This window comes from Panthera tigris, chromosome B1 (assembly GCF_018350195.1).
Source record: "Panthera tigris isolate Pti1 chromosome B1, P.tigris_Pti1_mat1.1, whole genome shotgun sequence".
Lineage (NCBI taxonomy): Eukaryota > Metazoa > Chordata > Mammalia > Carnivora > Felidae > Panthera > Panthera tigris.
The window spans coordinates 167,111,237-167,127,970 of record NC_056663.1 but is presented as its reverse complement, the minus strand read 5'-3'; the positions used below and the strand labels follow the sequence as shown (position 1 = coordinate 167,127,970).

General features: G+C 38.1%; 1 protein-coding gene across 2 annotated transcripts in view; it reads right to left on the bottom strand.

Moving 5' to 3' along the window:
* KCTD8 (potassium channel tetramerization domain containing 8) overlaps nucleotides 1-16,734 on the bottom strand; it is a 252,419-nt gene that overhangs the window by 190,961 nt on the left and 44,724 nt on the right. Inside the window, exon 2 of one of the 2 annotated variants that reach the window (XM_042984608.1) lies at nucleotides 15,193-15,247. The exons of the other annotated variant lie outside the window; for it this stretch is intronic. Coding sequence (XP_042840542.1) covers nucleotides 15,219-15,247 — 29 coding nt within the window. The 3' untranslated portion in view covers nucleotides 15,193-15,218. Of the gene's footprint in view, nucleotides 1-15,192; nucleotides 15,248-16,734 lie in introns of those variants that run through there. 2 annotated transcript variants of the gene reach the window in all.

Sequence of the window (16,734 nt, the reverse complement as noted above, 5' to 3'; positions counted from 1 at the left end):
AAAGTAACTAGCAAGTTGGGACACAATGAAGATAATCAAGATAGAACTATGAGACCGAAACCAAGGGAGAGAACTTCAGGTGGGGAAGGAGAGCTGATCACTACAGCTGAACATTACAGGCACATTGTGGAGGTCATTCCATCTATCCATTAGATGAGAGCACTTTCAATAAAATATTGAAAAGGCAGAAGCCAGATTTTGGAGGATAACAAATAATTGACCAGTGAAAGAATTCAGGCAATATTTTGCAAGTGAAGGGAGTAAGAGAAGCATCAGTGAAGAGAGACCACTCAGATAGAAGTAATACTGAAAGAAGTTTTTGTTGGGATGTGGAAATTTTAGTTCAGATGCTAGTGGAGGCAAAAGAGCCAGTGGATCAGGGAGAGACTGGGGATGTAAGTAGATCGCAGAGGAGGCAGAAGGGAAAGGGATCAGAGTCAGAGGTGAAAGAGTGGCCCTGGGCAAGGGTTTAAGGAAAGATCAATGGCCATTTTTAAATGACAGAAAAGGCTAGTACAATTCACATGGGATGGTCCCCGAGCGGGATAAAGAACAACCAATAAAGCAATGAGTATATAGCTTGGGGACTTGAGGAGAAAGTAAAATTGGTAGAACATATCCTATTAAATATTGCAAGTTCCCTCCCGAAATGAAAAAGAGCAAACACAATGGAATACTATGTGGCAATGAGAAAGAATGAAATATGGCCTTTTGTAGCAACGTGGATGGAACTGGAGAGTGTGATGCTAAGTGAAATAAGCCATACAGAGAAAGACAGATACCATATGGTTTCACTCTTATGTGGATCCTGAGAAACTTAACAGAAACCCATGGGGGAGGGGAAAGAAAAAAAAAAAAAGAGGTTAGAGTGGAAGAGACCCAAAGCATAAGAGACTCTTAAAAACTGAGAACAAACTGAGGGTTGATGGGGGGTGGGAGGGAGGGGAGGGTGGGGGATGGGTATTGAGGAGGGCACCTTTTGGGATGAGCACTGGGTGTTGTATGGAAACCAATTTGACAATAAATTTCATATATTGGAAAAAAAAAAAAAGAGCAAACAAGTCCAAATAAGGATGCAAGTAACCTTCAACAGCATTAATCACACAACAGAAGAAACAGGTCCAAGCATAAGTGGGGCTATGTTTATCTCCCTCTAACTGTGGATGGGATAAATCTTTTACAGAGCATCTACTCTAGATGGTACTGAAAATAAATATATTTTTGTAGGTAAGCCAAATCATCACATTTTTAAATGTCCTCTGAAACAACTCTGAATTTCACTCTATCACTCTTTCATCCAGCATTTTTTTCTGTGATAAAAAGAGACCTCACATTACTTAGAAACTAGACAGTTTACTACTTTTTAAATGTTTGTCTGTTTATTTATTTATTTATTTTTGAGAGAGACAGAGCATGAGTGGTGGAGGGGCAGAGAGAGAGGGGCTCCAGGCTCAAAGCTGTCAGCACAGAGCCCCACGCAGGGCTTGAACTCACAAACTGCGAGATCATGACCTGAGCTCAAGTCAGACACTTAACCAACTGAAGCACCCAGGCGCCCTGACAGTTTCCTGTTACTATCAACTCAACTCATCATAGTACATTTTCAAACTGTGTGACTGATACTTTAACTGTCTGTTTCTATTCAAATAAATCTGCATTATTTTATCCCTAGAAGAAGACAGGCTTAAGTTTTGCTCAGTCTTATTTAATTTCTGATAATAAGTTTCTGTAAAGTTGCTTCAAGTCTTAAGATAATGGTCTGTAGTGCCTGCCAAATAACAACTACTAAATGTATGAATCAGATGTAAGACATTCAAAAATATTTTAAAGCATGGGGTTTCATCTACTTTCTCACTGCTTCATTCAGATAGTGAGGTCAGGTCAGACTCCTGTTCCTGTCTCTCAGTTTCCATCTCTTCTAGCAGGCTGTTACCATGCTCTCATGGGAGGAGAAAAAAAAAAGAAAAGGCATCAAAAGCAGTTCTTTGAGGACCTTCAACTCTGCCAGCTCAATCAATCTCATGGGAATTCACATATGACTATTTTATTTTAGTTCAATGGATAAATTCCATGATATTTTGTTTTGATCATGAGTTTCTTAAGATACAGTTTGGCAAATGGGGACATGCAGTAGGTTAATGGCACGGACTGCTCTCCAACAAGGCGATGATGTCTAGTTTCAGTACTTTTCCTCTAGGCACCATATCAGAAGCAAGAATTCTTTAGAGCTCTCTGGAATGAGGGGCTCCTGGGTAGCTCAGTTGGTTGAGCGTCCAACTTCAGCTCAGGTCATGATCTCATGGTCAGTGAGTTCGAGCCCCATGTCAGGCTCTGTGCTGACAGCTCGGAGCCTGGAGCCTGCTTCGGATTCTGTGTGTGTGTCTCTCTCTGCCCCCCCCCCGCCCCCCCCCCACTCTCTCTGTCTCTCTGCCTCTCTCAAAAGTAAAATAAAAACATTAATTTTTTTTTTTTAAAAAAAGAACTCTCTGGAATGAATAGAGCTTTTTCAGCCTTGCTTGTGTTTAGTGTGTTTCCTTGGTGTGCATCTTCCTACAGCTGGCAATGACTCACTCAAAGATAAAATAGCAGTATAATCCAGTGGTTAGGCACATGGGCTGTGAAGTTGAAATATCTGAGTTTAAGTCGCCTTTCTCTGAGTTATTTTACATCTTTGAGCCTTGGTCTCCTCATCTATAAAATGGAAATGGAAATAACGCTTACGTTATAGTTGTTTTATTAAAGACTAAATAGGTTAATACATGCAGAACGTTAACACTGGACAGAGGCCATACTAAATCTTTTTTCTTTTTAAGTTTATTTATTTGTGGGGGGAGGGAGAGAGAGAGAGCACAAGTGGGGGAGGAACAGAGAGAGAAGAAGAAAGAGAATTCCAAGCAGGCTCCGCATCGTCACCTCAGAGCCTGATGCAGGGCTCAAACACACAAACCGTGAGAACATGACCTGAGGTGACGTCAAGAGTCAGACGCTCAACCCCACTGACTTAGCCACCCAGGCGCCCCAAGGTCATACTAAATCTTAAATAAGTGGCAGCAATTACTATTCTACTTAGGCATCCCTTCTTATGTCCATCCCTACACTGCTCCACCCAGAAACTACAACCTTATCATGACACTGAATAAATAAATTTTGTTTTTTACATTATCAAGAGTAACATAGGTCTCCCCAAATAATTTTATACAAATTTTATACAAATAATTTTATACAAATTTTATGAAGTTCCGCAAACATAAATCTATGATGAAGCATAAAGTAGTCCAACAAAGATTCCCCGAATTATTTCAGCTTCTACACTTTTAAAAAATTCTAAATTTTAGAATAAAAATCTATATTCTAGGATGAACACTGAATTCAGAAAGGCAAAATAAACCTGGCATTTGAATGACTACGTATACAGGAAAAAGATAAGTAGCTGGAGAACAGCAACAGATTAAAGGACAACTCAGTCACTTTTTTTAACTTCTTAGATTTTAGTCATGCTGCAATTTGATTTTTCATTTTAGTATCTCTGAATTTAAGCCTTTCAACTTCAAATGCTTATTTTCTCTTTTAAGCACAGGCCTTAGCGCAACAGAGTAATGTAAACAATAATCTATTAATGCAAATATTCCAAGACAATTTCCTCTTGGCATTACAGTCCTCAACAGAATATCAGTATTTAATTACTATTTAATTGAAATTAACTGTCATATGACATTTAAATATGCCAGAAAGAACAAAAATGCATAAATCTCTGCTTTGCCAAGTAAAGAGAAAAAAACTGTATAGAGAAAGAGACATATGACAGTGTTCCCATTAACTACTGTGTGAATTCAGGCAAACCTATTGAGTCTCAGAAGCCAATTTACCCAGTTGTGAATAAAGTTTAAGCTTCAAGGCTGTTTCCCGGGTCTGAGGAGTGGCCTTAGCCATGTGTTTACATTTAAATTTTCATAAAATTTGCAAAATATATTTCCTGTGACATTGATCATAATTGCTGTCTTTTCCCATGGTGATTTTTTATGGCAGCTGGCACTGGGGTGTTTGGAAACATTTCAGGAATCTGGCTAAGGGGAAGATGAATTGGGAATACATGTAGTCAGATATATTGAAATGATCTTAAATAGCTTCCATTACATTAGCCATCCCACTGTACAAATGGCTTCCAAAAACACTCCTGTTCACTAGGAAAACTTATTTAGCTCTGAAACACAAAGGCAGAGACTGAAGATTATACACTGATATAAATGTGTCCTTTGCACCCAACACTAGTGGTCAGGGGCGCCTGGGTGGCTCAGTCGGTTGAACGTCCAACTTTGGATCAGGTCATGATCTCACGGTTTGTGAGTTCGAGCCCCGCGTCGGGCTCTATGCTGTCAGCTCGGAGCCTGGAGCCTGCATCAGATTCTGTGACTCCTTCTCTCTCTGCCCCTCCCCCACTTGTGCTCTGTCTCTCCCTGTCTCTCAAAAATAAATAAATGTAAAGAAAAAAATTTAAAAAGTGTGTGGTCAGTGAAAGAGAAACAAGATTGGAAATGAATGAGCTAAAAGCTAATCTGTGGGAATTTTTTTTTTCATTTTTCAAACACTTCAATGTGTAACTGAAAATGGAAAATTTCTCAACACACAGTTAAAGCTCAAGATATCTCTTATGAACATATTCAACAATGCAGCATGGGAAATTATGAATGCATGAGGGATTGGAGTTGAGCAAAACAGAATTCATCACAATGACTCCATTTGCTGGCCATAAAGTCAGTACATCTGCATGTAAAGTCACATGCTTTATGCATCCCAATAATGAAAAAATATATTTCAATCACACAAGAAAACACCTGGATTATCTATTTTTTCCTATAAAAATATTGTAAAATCCTTCTCACAGGTAGAAGGTAGAAGCACCATATTTCTTTTCTAGGGCCGCCATAACAAAATATCACAGTCTGGGGGCTTAAACAACAGAAATTTATCTTCTCACAGTTTGGGAGTCTCTAAGTCCAAACTCAAGGTTTAATTTCTCCTCAGGCCTCTCTCCTTGGCTTACAGATGGCTACCTTCTCACAGCGTCCTCACACAGTCTCTTCTGTGAGCACGTATGTCTGGTGTCCCTTTGAGTGTCCTTCTTCTTCTTACAAGGATATCAATCTGATTGGATGAAGGTCTACCCTAAAGGCCTCATTTTAACTTACTTATCTCTAAAAGGCCCTGTCTTCATTCTAAGATATGTGGGGTGAAAATCTCAATAAAAGAATTTTGGGGGGAACAGAATTCAGCCCGTAATAGACACTAAGAGTACACAGCCATAAAATGTAGTGGGGGAAAAAAAGGAATCTATAGAAGTATGTCATTTTTATGGACTTTGAAATGTTTTTTGTCATTTGTCACCTTTTTTAAATGTGCGGTTTGTTGTAATTTATTTTCTCGTGTGAAAGATAGATTCATTTTTGTACCTAGTTTTGTACTCATAATTTATTTTGTATTCTTTCAGGAAAGCTGCCTGCCCCCGATACTGCATTATTCAGTCCCCGCAAAACTGAGGTATACCCCCATCTCATAGATTCAATGTCTTCGGAGAATATCAGAGTTCAAAGGATTAATCTCTAAAATAGAAATCATTTTATTGACATTGAAAAATAAGTTGTGTCCATTTTAATACAAGATATCTACATTTTGAAAAGAAATGGTCATCTATGAAATGTCATATATTCAAATTTTTTCCTTAGAAGGCCAAAAGAGAAAGGTTTTTTTTTTCCCTCCTAATATTTAACTGTCCTTAAATCCAGACATTAAATTCTGTGCTGTGTTCTCATTATATTGTATTTCATGTCTTGTTTCTGTATCTTTGGAAAGGTCATAAGTACACAAATTTTAAATTACCAATGAGAAAACTTTGCCTAGTGACACAAACAATGTCTATATGAGTCTGACTTTGCCAACAGGACAAATAAGTATGACATTTTATCTTTTTGTATTATAGTCTATACATCATTCTTTAATGGGACACTAATTGTACAAACCCTGTATAGAGTTTCTCCAGGAACATCAGCATGTCCTTGAGTAAGAACTAAATTTTGCCTCCAGCCTGAGGAGACAGGATCCAGAAGAGGAAATAAGCTGAATGCCCTCGAGAGCTGGCCCGTTTGACAGACAGACACCCAGGGGAATAAGGTGATACAGAAACGGGTATCTAATTGATAAAATCCTCATGTTTTGCATTTCAAGAAACCTCCTAACTCACACTCATTCGACATTCTATCATTTCACACTTAATTTCATGTTTGAAGTCACATAAAAGTAATGAAGCTTGTCAAGCAATCTCACTTTCAACATTGCCTGAAATGTTGAGAAGAATTTAGGTCAGACTTTCGACTGCTAAATGCCTCTCTTGTTTCTTAATAATCACAGTTCACCTTCAGTCGGCAACGTTTGAAGTAAAATATTTTGGGTTTCTTCGGACGAAGCTGCTTTGAAAAGCCTAAAAAATTTATAGTTCAAAGTAGATAACTGCAATTTTATTTTTCTAAATTTAAAATTCATGAGGCTTCTTAATTTAGATCTGAATTTCTACCTTCTGGGGATCTAATATTCATGTCCAAACATACCAGCTTTTGTTCCAACAGAAACAACAATAGAAAAAGGATTTAAAATGCTCATACATGGTCTTAGGTTCAAACAACAAAATCACTTGCAAAATGGGCTCCTCTTCAGGGTGGAAGATCTGATCAGCCAGGTCTTTACAATTACAGAAGAGTAAAAGAAAGTGTGGTCACAGCTGCTTAGTGTCCCACTTTTCTAATTTTCTTCTATTTTCTTCTCAGGATCTCTTCTACTCAAACAGCACTACACACCAAGAAGAGGGTGTTCCCCAGTTTTATCCTAATCCAAGGAAAAAACTAGGAAGTTTTCGAAGGGCAGTCAGGTTAATTTGGGGGTCAACTGATCAATCATCCCTCTAGCTATGAGTATTTGAAGGATCTGCCTGGTTTCTTCCAGATAATAAGCAGTAAAACAGTTTTATCATCCCAAAGCATGTCTTTATAATCTGGCCCATCCTTTTTTTTTTTTTTATGTTTATTTTTGAGAGAGAGAGAGAGAGAGAGAGAGAGAGAGAGAGAGTCAGATTATGAGTGGGGGAGGGGCAGAGAGAAAGGGAGTCAAAGAATCTGAAGCAGGCCCCAGGCTCCGAGCTGTCAGCACAGAGCCCGATGCGGGGCTCGAAATCATGAACCAAGAGATCATGATCTGAGCCAAAACTGGATGCTCAACTAACTGACCAGATGCCCTTCTCTGACCCATTCTTGTAACAAGGTATGGTTGGAGGGAATTGAACAAGAGTTAGAAAAAAGGAGTGGCCATGCCAGAAGACTGGCATGACATTTTAGCAGCCCTTCTTTCTTTGAAATCAACATTTAAATTTTGCACTTCTTGGTAGAGTTACAGCTAATAAAAAAAATGTATCATGTCTCCTTTAGATTGAGACATTTCTGCTTTCTTCATCGGACCCTGGCTTCTTCCTCTCACACTAGAACGGCATCCAAGAATGAGGAGGTGAATGAATATACAGTGATTTTCAGTTCTCAGGTTAAGGTAAAAAAGGGACAAGTTTTTGGGAGTCAGCACAGTACTCAAAGTATATAACACCTATCTTTCGTGAGTTAAGTATAGCTGGGATATTCAATTCGAAACATAATTTCATGCATTGAGAGATATGGCTCTGCTCTTAAGACAAACATGATCTATAAAATATGAAACCTAAGAAAAGGATGTAGGAGCATAAATATCTATGGGAATGACAGCTTTAACCAAAAAAAATTGAAGTATAATTTTTGAAAAAAAAACATATTTATGATTCTAGTGAAGAAGATCCCATCTGTGCTTCTTGTCACATTATTTTTATTCTTAAATTTACATATTGTATTTACAAATGTTTCTGTTCTCAGGTTAATTTTAAGAGCTCAAGTTGGGTATTTAAATGTTTGAATTAAGCATAACAACTAAATAAATATAAGAACACAAATCTTGGATGTTAAATATATATAGATGACTATCTAATTTTTCTCCTTAATCTTCAGCCAACACTTGAGTTCGGTTCCATTTGTCTCATATGGCCCTCTAGACATATGCATTTCATATTCCAACTATCAACCCACAATTTTCTAAATGCATTACTTTTTCTTCCTCATAAAAGGTTTACATTGCTTTATATTGCCCTTATTTCAATCAATATTATCACAATCCTTCTAAGTATTTAAAACACAAATTTCAGGGGCACCTGGGTGGCTCAGTCGGTTGAGCGTTCAACTCTTCATTTAGGCTCAGGTCATGATCCCAGGGCCGTGGGATTGAGCCCGTGTCTGTCTGTGTGCTGAGCTTGGAGCCTGTTTAAAATTCTCTCTCTCTCCCTCTGACCCTCCCCCATTGTGCACCCACTCTGTCTCTAAAAAAAAAAAAAAAAATTTCAACATCCTTTTTTCAGTCATCTCTCTCATTCTCAACCAAGTTCAAAGGATACTGCCTTCAAAAAATCTCCTACTAACTTATTAACCGAGTTTAGGTTTTCATCATTCTCATCTCATTTGTTACAACAAACTCCTTATTCATTTTAATGTTTCAAAGACTACCTCTTTTCAGTGACCCTGATATAGTCATCATATTACTTTTTTTTTTTTTTTTTAATTCAACACTTTGATCATGACATCCCATCAGCCTGGACCAATTCTCCATCACCTACTGAAAGAAGTTTAAACATTCCAGTCTGTTATGAAGATAACACTACCTAAATTTCTTTCTGATAAAATTCCATCATTATAATTGTAATATGCTGCCCAAGTTCTACAAACAACCCTAGGTCTCTGACTTGCTGATTTTCTATTCCATACCCCACTCTCCACCCACAAGGGGTGTCCTACTCACTGCCTAACAAATTATCTTGCTTCAAAAGTTATTCTGGCCTCACCTCTTCTCTGATTGTTTTTTTTTTTTTTACCCTTGTGTCATCAGAAGTAGAACAGTAGAGTAGGAAACACACACACTGAGGTTTCAGGCAATGTTGAGACCGAATCCCAGCCCTGTCATCTATCCACTGTGAAGGACAAGTTAAATCCGCAAGCCTTGACTTCATTATCTACAATACAGGGGATAATAAAGCCAAACTAACATGGCCAATAAAAGATTAAATGAAACATTGTATATAAAGTACTGGCACAGACTAGTGATTTTACTTGGCAGTATATCAAATACTAATTCATATTTCTAAATATAAGCACAAAGTAGTTGTTAAAACTATAACCTTGACTCACTAAATGATCCCTAAGTATTAACCAAAAAGGAAATCTGTTACATATTTTCATTCTCCCTATACATTCTATGTTCTATGAACTCCTTGAAAATTGATAATATATACCTGATACATATGTTGCATTTAACTATAATTCTTTGTTAACAGAAAACAAAAAGAAACAAAAAATAATCCCCTTAAATGACATATACACAAACAGCAAGGCAGGGTTTCATATATTTAACAATGGAGAAATTAGTGTGAATATGTTTGAATCAGAAAGACCTGAAATGATGGGGCGCCTGGGTGGCTCACTCAGTTGAGCCTCTGATTTTGGCTCAGGTCACGATCTCACGATTTGTGAGTTCGAGACCCGAGTCGGGTTCTGTGCTGACAGCTCAGAGCCTAGAGCCTGCTTCGGATTCTGTGTCTCCCTCTCTCTCTGACCCTCCCCCGTTCATGCTCTGTCTCTGTCTCAAAAATAAATAAACATTAAAAAAAGTTAAAAAAAAAAAAAAAAGACCTGAATGGAAAATCTCTAACCATCATTTTAGCATTACGATCTTTATAAGTAAAATGACCGACACTGAATAAAGTGACATTTGTATCTACCCATAGGGGACCCCACGCATTGTCTGCAGCTGCACTGCATTGACAAGGCTGCACTGGGGGAGCAGTTCACACCCTTTCCTGGGCAGGAAGACAAGGTTCTGACTCAAGTGGTCTAGCTGTAAAGGCATGGCGGTGGCCAGCTCAGCACCCATTTGGAGAAAGTGATGGGGAAAGAGAGGCCTTCTGACACTAAGAAATAACGGTGAAGTTATTACATAACACAGGAACATTTTACCAAGTGGAGACAAGTCACTGAGCCAGCGATTTGAATATGTGGGAAAATGTGTTCAAGAATGTGCAGGGTGTCTTGATGAGAACTGGGTACACAGAAGTGTTGAATCACTGTCTTGTACACCGGAAACTAATGCAGCACGGTATGTTAACTACACTGGATTTAAAACTTAAAAAAAATAAAAGAGTTATAAAATATTAATAATTATATTTCAAAATATTGAGAAACGGGAACCCTCTTGCACTGTTGGTGGGAATGCAAATTGGTGCAGTCACTCTGGAAAACAGTGTGGAGGTTCTTCAAAAAATTAAAAATAGACCTACCCTATGACCCAGCAATAGCACTGCTAGGAATTTACCCAAGGGATACAGGAGTGCTGATGCAGAGGGGCACTTATACCCCAATGTTTATAGCAGCACTCTCAACAGTAGCCAAATTGTGGAAAGAGCCTAAATGTCCATCAACTGATGAATGGATAAAGAAATTGTGGTTTATATACACAAATGGAATACTATGTGGCAATGAGAAAGAATGAAATATGGCTCTTGTAGCAACATGGATGGAACTGGAGAGTGTTATGCTAAGTGAAATAAGCCATACAGAGAAAGACAGATACCATATGTTTTCACTCTTAGGTGGATCCTGAGAAACTTAACAGAAACCCATGGGGGAGGGGAAGGAAAAAAATAAAAAAAGAGGTTAGAGTGGGAGAGAGCCAAAGCATAAGAGACTCGTTAAAACTGAGAACAAACTGAGGGTTGATGGGAGGTGGGGGGGGGGGGTGATGGGTATCAAGGAGGGCACCTTTTGGGATGAGCACTGGGTGTTGTATGGAAACCAATTTGACAATAAATTTCATATATTGAAAAAAATAAAAATAAAAGCAAAAAAAAACAATTATATTAAAAAATATCAACATGTGTGGCATGCTGAGAACCTAGTTGTTCAATTTTCAGGAATTCTGTGAGTCAATTAAACAAAACAATTATTAAGCACTAAATTTTATAAACTTACAAATAAATAAATTGTTTTAAAAACAAACAAACAGGGGGCACCTGGGTGGCTCAGTTGGTTAAGCATCAAACTTAATTTTGGCTTGGCTCATGATCCCAGTGTCGTGGGATTGAGCCCTACATCAGCTCCATGCTGAGCATGGAACCTACTTAAGATTCTCTCTCTTTGTCCCTTTGCCCCTCTCTCCTGCTGGCACTCTCTCTCCCTCTAAAAAAAGAAAAAAATATATATATATATATGTATGTACACACATACGTACGTACGTACACACACACACACACAAACCAAAATGAATCTGCATGTGGAAAAAAGCTTTCAGCAATCTTATTAATTTAGAAACAACTGAATAACCTTCATTATCAGTCTTCTAGTTTATAGTATATTTTAAAACAGCAAGTGGTTAGAATAAATGATAGAATAGAGTACCTGAGAAATAGGAAAAACAAACAAACAAGCAAAACTGTCAACTGAACGCCTGACATAAAAGTCGATAGGAGAAAAGTCATAAGAATCCAAAGCATAACTATCGGGGGTTTTTACTGCAAGTTCCCTCAGCCTTATATATTTCAACTGCTCCTGTGGCATCATTTTATTAATAGCACAAAAAAATGACTAGTATTCTTTTTTTTTTTTAACATTTATTCATTTTTGAGAGACATTTAGAGACAGAGCACTAGCAGGGGAGGGGCAGAGAGAGAAGAAGACACAGAATCCAAAACAGGTCCCAGGCTCCAAGCTGTCACCATAGAGCCCAACATGGGGCTCAAACTCACGAACTGTGAGATCATAACTTGAGCTGAAGTCAGACACTTAACCAAATGAGCCACCCAGGCTCCCCTGACAAGTATTCTTAAGGAGACCTTAATTTTAATCATTCTCCAAAAATTCTAAACTGTACGACACATTCCTTCTTACTATACATATTACACCAATTCTAATGTAGTCTGTTTTTCTTTGTTTCCTGAGACATTGTTATAAACAGTTAAAGTACTAAGCACTTTGAGGATATAAAGTATGATCTCTTGGAGGAGAGGGTGGCTCAGTTGGTTAAGCATCCATCTCTTGATTCTGGCTCAGGTCATGATCTCACAGTTCGTGGGTTCGAGTCCCACTCCTCACTGACAGAGCACGCGCTCTCTCGTGCTCTCTCTGCCCCTTTTTCTCTCTCTTTCTCTCAAAGTGAATAAAAAATTCAAATTCTTAAAAAGTCTGATCTCTTTACTCTGTAAATTATATAGAAAGTGTGTTCAAGCTAATAATTATGGCCTTCTTGTCTGACAGAGCTCAACACCACTCAGGATTAATGCCTTGTGAACAAATATTGACTAAACATAATACTAATCACAATAATGATAAACAGGCATTGAGCTCTTTCTGTGGCTGAACACTGGATCATACTCTGCCTGTTTTATCTTATTGTGCATGATAAGATTTCTTTGATATAACAAGAATTACTATTCTCACGTTTCAGCTAAGAAAACTGAAGCATACAAAGGTTAAGCAACCTGCCCACATTCTTAACCAAAAGGGACAGTTGCATGTATGTTGTGATCCCCAAATGTGCCATCTTCCAACACGGTTGTACAAAGTAACAAGTGTGACATAACAGTTTCCAACATCAAATATGTTTAGGAAACATAGGGTCGGTTTAACAGATTTTACACAGGACTTCCAAGTGACTTTAACATCCTAAGGGTCACTAGGTCTCCAAGAAGCGTGAATAAAATGTAGAATAATGTTCAGTATATCCCACAATTATTTGATAATACATTCCATTTTTCTTTTTTTTTTAATTTTTTTAACATTTATTTATTTTTGAGAGAGAGAGAGAGTGTGAGCAGGGGAGGAGCAGAGCAAGAGGGAGACACAGAATCCAAAGCAGGCTCCAGGCTCTGAGCTGTCAACACAGAGCCCAACGCAGGGCTCGAACTCACGAACCATGGGATCATGACCTGAGGCGAAGTTGGCCACTTAACAGACTAAGCACCCAGGTTCTCCACACATTCCATTTTTTTCTTAAAACATCTTGAAAAACTAGTGTTTCTTGGAACAAACTTGGAGAAATGCTTATTTATAAAGTACAATAATTATTTTCCTACAATCATTAGTTGTGACATCCTTTGATATAAAGCTGAGAACATAATGCCAAAAAACACAATTTACAAAAATAACTCTATGTTTTTCCAAATGTTTTCCAACACATGGTGTTATGGATAGACTTGTGTCCCCCAAATAAGATACGTTGCAATTCTAATCCCCAGGACTTCAGAATATTAATTTATTTGGAAATAGGGTTGTTACCAATGTAATTAGTTGAAATGAAGCCATAGTGCAGTAGGGTAGGCCCTTATTCTCATATGACTGGTATCCTTATAAAAAGAGGAAAGAGAAGAAGAGGACAGGAAGAAGAATGTCATGCGAACACACAAGCACACAGGGAAAATACCGTGTGACAGCCAAAACAGAGACTGGAGTATTGCTGTTGCAAACCAAGGACTGCGACAGCCAGACCAGAAACTAGGAAGAAGCAAGTGAGGAGTCTACTCAGAACCCCAACGCGGGAGAATGGTCCTGCCAGTACCTTGATTTCAGACTTCTCCAGAAATGGGAGAGAATAAATTTCTGTTGTTTTAAGCCACCCAGTTTTCGGTACTTTGTTACAGCAACTGAGGAAACGAACATTCATGAATTACAATGAGATAAAATTTTGATACATTGAACATGGGATAAAAGGAATATTTATGGGGCACTTGGGTGGCTCAGTTTGACTTTGGCTCAGGTCATGATCTCACGGTTCCTGAGTTCAATCCCTGCATCAGGTTCTGTGCTGACAGCTCAGAGCCTGGAGCCTGCTTCAGATTCTCTGTCTCCCTCTCTCTCTGCCCCTCCTCTGCTCACACTCTCTCTCTCTCTTTCTCTCAAAAATAAATAAGCATTAAAAAATATTTTAAAAATAAACCCTAGAATACTTCTAGCAAAGCACCCTTAATAATAAGACAGAGCAAATAGGGGCGCCTGGGTGGCTCAGTTGGATGAGCGTCCGGCTTCAGCTCAGGTCATGATCTCACAGTTTGTGGGTTCAAGCCCTGCATTGGGCTCTGTGCTGACAGCTTAGAGCCTGGCGCCTGCTTCGAATTCTGTGTCTCCCTCTCTCTCTGCTCCTCCCCCGCTCATGCTCTGTCTCTCTCTGTCCTTCAAAAATAAATAAAAACATTTAAAAAATTTTTATAAAAAAGAGCAAATAATTTTGAAAAGAAACTTGAGAGCAGGTATGCATGTGGTCAGATGAAGACAGATTTACTTGTTTATGTTATTTTTTAAAGATAATCTAGAGTAACAAATGTAACATCTATCTGAAACTCAATTTTCTTATCTGGAAAATGGGGTTACCAGCTCAAACCTTGTAAGATTATCATAGTGACTAACCGGGATACACCGTCTATGAAAAGCAAGCAAGATAAATTCCTACATTAGCTACTTTCTACTATCAATATTATTTCTCCAACCACCACCCTACCCTTGAGTTACCTCAGAAAACCACAAAGTCATTTTAAAATTGTTATTTTAGTGAAGAAAGAGTAGATATTATAAATAGGTTCCCAAAGTTATAATTTCTCAGATGTAGTATCCATAAAATATTATGCATTAGCTTAATGGCTCAGAAGAGTTAGTACAACTTCTAAAAGCAGTACATTTACTGGAAGACAGCATAGAGCCATACATCTTCAAAAATTAGCCTGCCATGAAAGAGATTCCTAGAAAATCTGCTTCTTTGATTAACTTGGTAGGCAGACCTTGGCCTAAGATTACAAATTTTAAGAGTGTTTAATTGGATAGAACAGGAATGAAAAGGAAAGCACTTACCACCATGACATTCAAAATACAATGTAAAATTAATGTCATCATTTTTCCAGGCATATTTTCAAATTATCTAATATGATGTAAAGATGTTTGCCTAAGACTTAATGCAGATAATCTCTATTTATTCAAAGGGCTTGTCCAAAACACACACAAAAAATTATCTCTTTTCTTTCTTCTGAGCCCTTTCTTCCAGGTTTCTTACCTTGTCATGATCATGCTTCCCTGCTATTGCAATTTATTCAGGAGTTCAAGACCTATAAAATGAATACATAATGCAATAAAATATTGCCTGTATGCCATCTAGAAGTCACTCCTGGGTAGACGATGCTTACTCTGCTCTTATATTTTGCTGTTTAATACAGTACCCTTTAAAAACTGTACCTATTATATCTCATCAAGTCCATGCCAGTATATTGCATCAATATATGAAAGACCCTCAAAAAGGAAGCTTTATGGTATAACTTACCTAAAAGGACAGTGAAAAGCATGAGTACATCTAAATGAGGAGGCAGACTACAGTACTTGCTAAATTTTAAGAAGCTCGTACATATGCTATAGTAATAACTTACTGAATTAGCATCCTTAAAAACTAAGTAATTGTATGCAAGTGCATTTCCCAGGTAACTGAAACTTGCAACTTTAAAAGATTAAAATTTGGAAAAGGAATTCTCACTCCTACAGATGGAAATCTTTGAAATATATGACCTCCTCCTGCGATTTCTAGTTGGTAAGTAAAAGAAGTACTTAAACTTCAGCATAACATTAACCTCTAAGGTTATAGCCACATAAGGAATAAGATGGGCTATTACAGAAATCTGCCGAAAGGACTAGGTTTCTCCCAAATCAATGCTTAAAGAGCAGTCTGGAAATCTAATTGTAGCATTGTTACATGTGAAAAATGTCATTATGCAATCAACAGTATTACCATACCCACAGAAAGATTATCTAGGTAGTTGTGGTAGAAAGAATAATGCCTCTGGCCAAATGTCCACCCCCTGGTCCCCAGAACATGTGAACAGGTCACCTTACATGAAAAAGAGATTTTGCAAAGGTGATGAAGAATCTTGACAGGGGACAGGGGGAGGTAGATAATCAAGCATTATTGAGGTAGGCCCAAATGTAATCACAAGGGTCATTAAAAGTGAAAGAAAGTGGCAGGAGAAAGGGACACAGAGAGGCAAAGACAGAGAAATAGACTTTTCTGCAGTGTTACTCTGCTGGCTTTGAAGATGGAAAGGAACCAGCAACCAAGGAATACGGGCAGCTTCTAGAAGGTGGGAAAGGCAGGAAACAGATTGTCCCCATGAAACTCCTGAAAAAACACGGCCCTGCTGACACCTAGATCTTAGCCCAGTGAGACCCATCCAGACTTCTGACCTCCAGAACTGTGAGATGTACATTGTTTCAAGCCACTAAGTTTGTAGTAATTTGTTACAGCTGTAACAGGAAACTAGTCTGGTGTTCTTCAGAGTACTGAAAAAAGAAAACTGAAAAAGCACAAAAGATTGGGAAGAGTTTTTACTCAGTATAGCCAAAGAAAAGAGACCCGGAAGTACTCTGGTTATCAGAAAGGTACGCTCTTCTTGTTCAGGAGGTGTCATTGCACTTTTAAAAAACTTGGATAAAAAATTCCAGAAGATAATGCAATTACTTGTGATCTGCTTCTGTGCTCACCATGCAAACCACTAATGACCAAATTGTTTCTAGGATATGAAACAAGGGGGGGAAAAGTGCTCTGTCT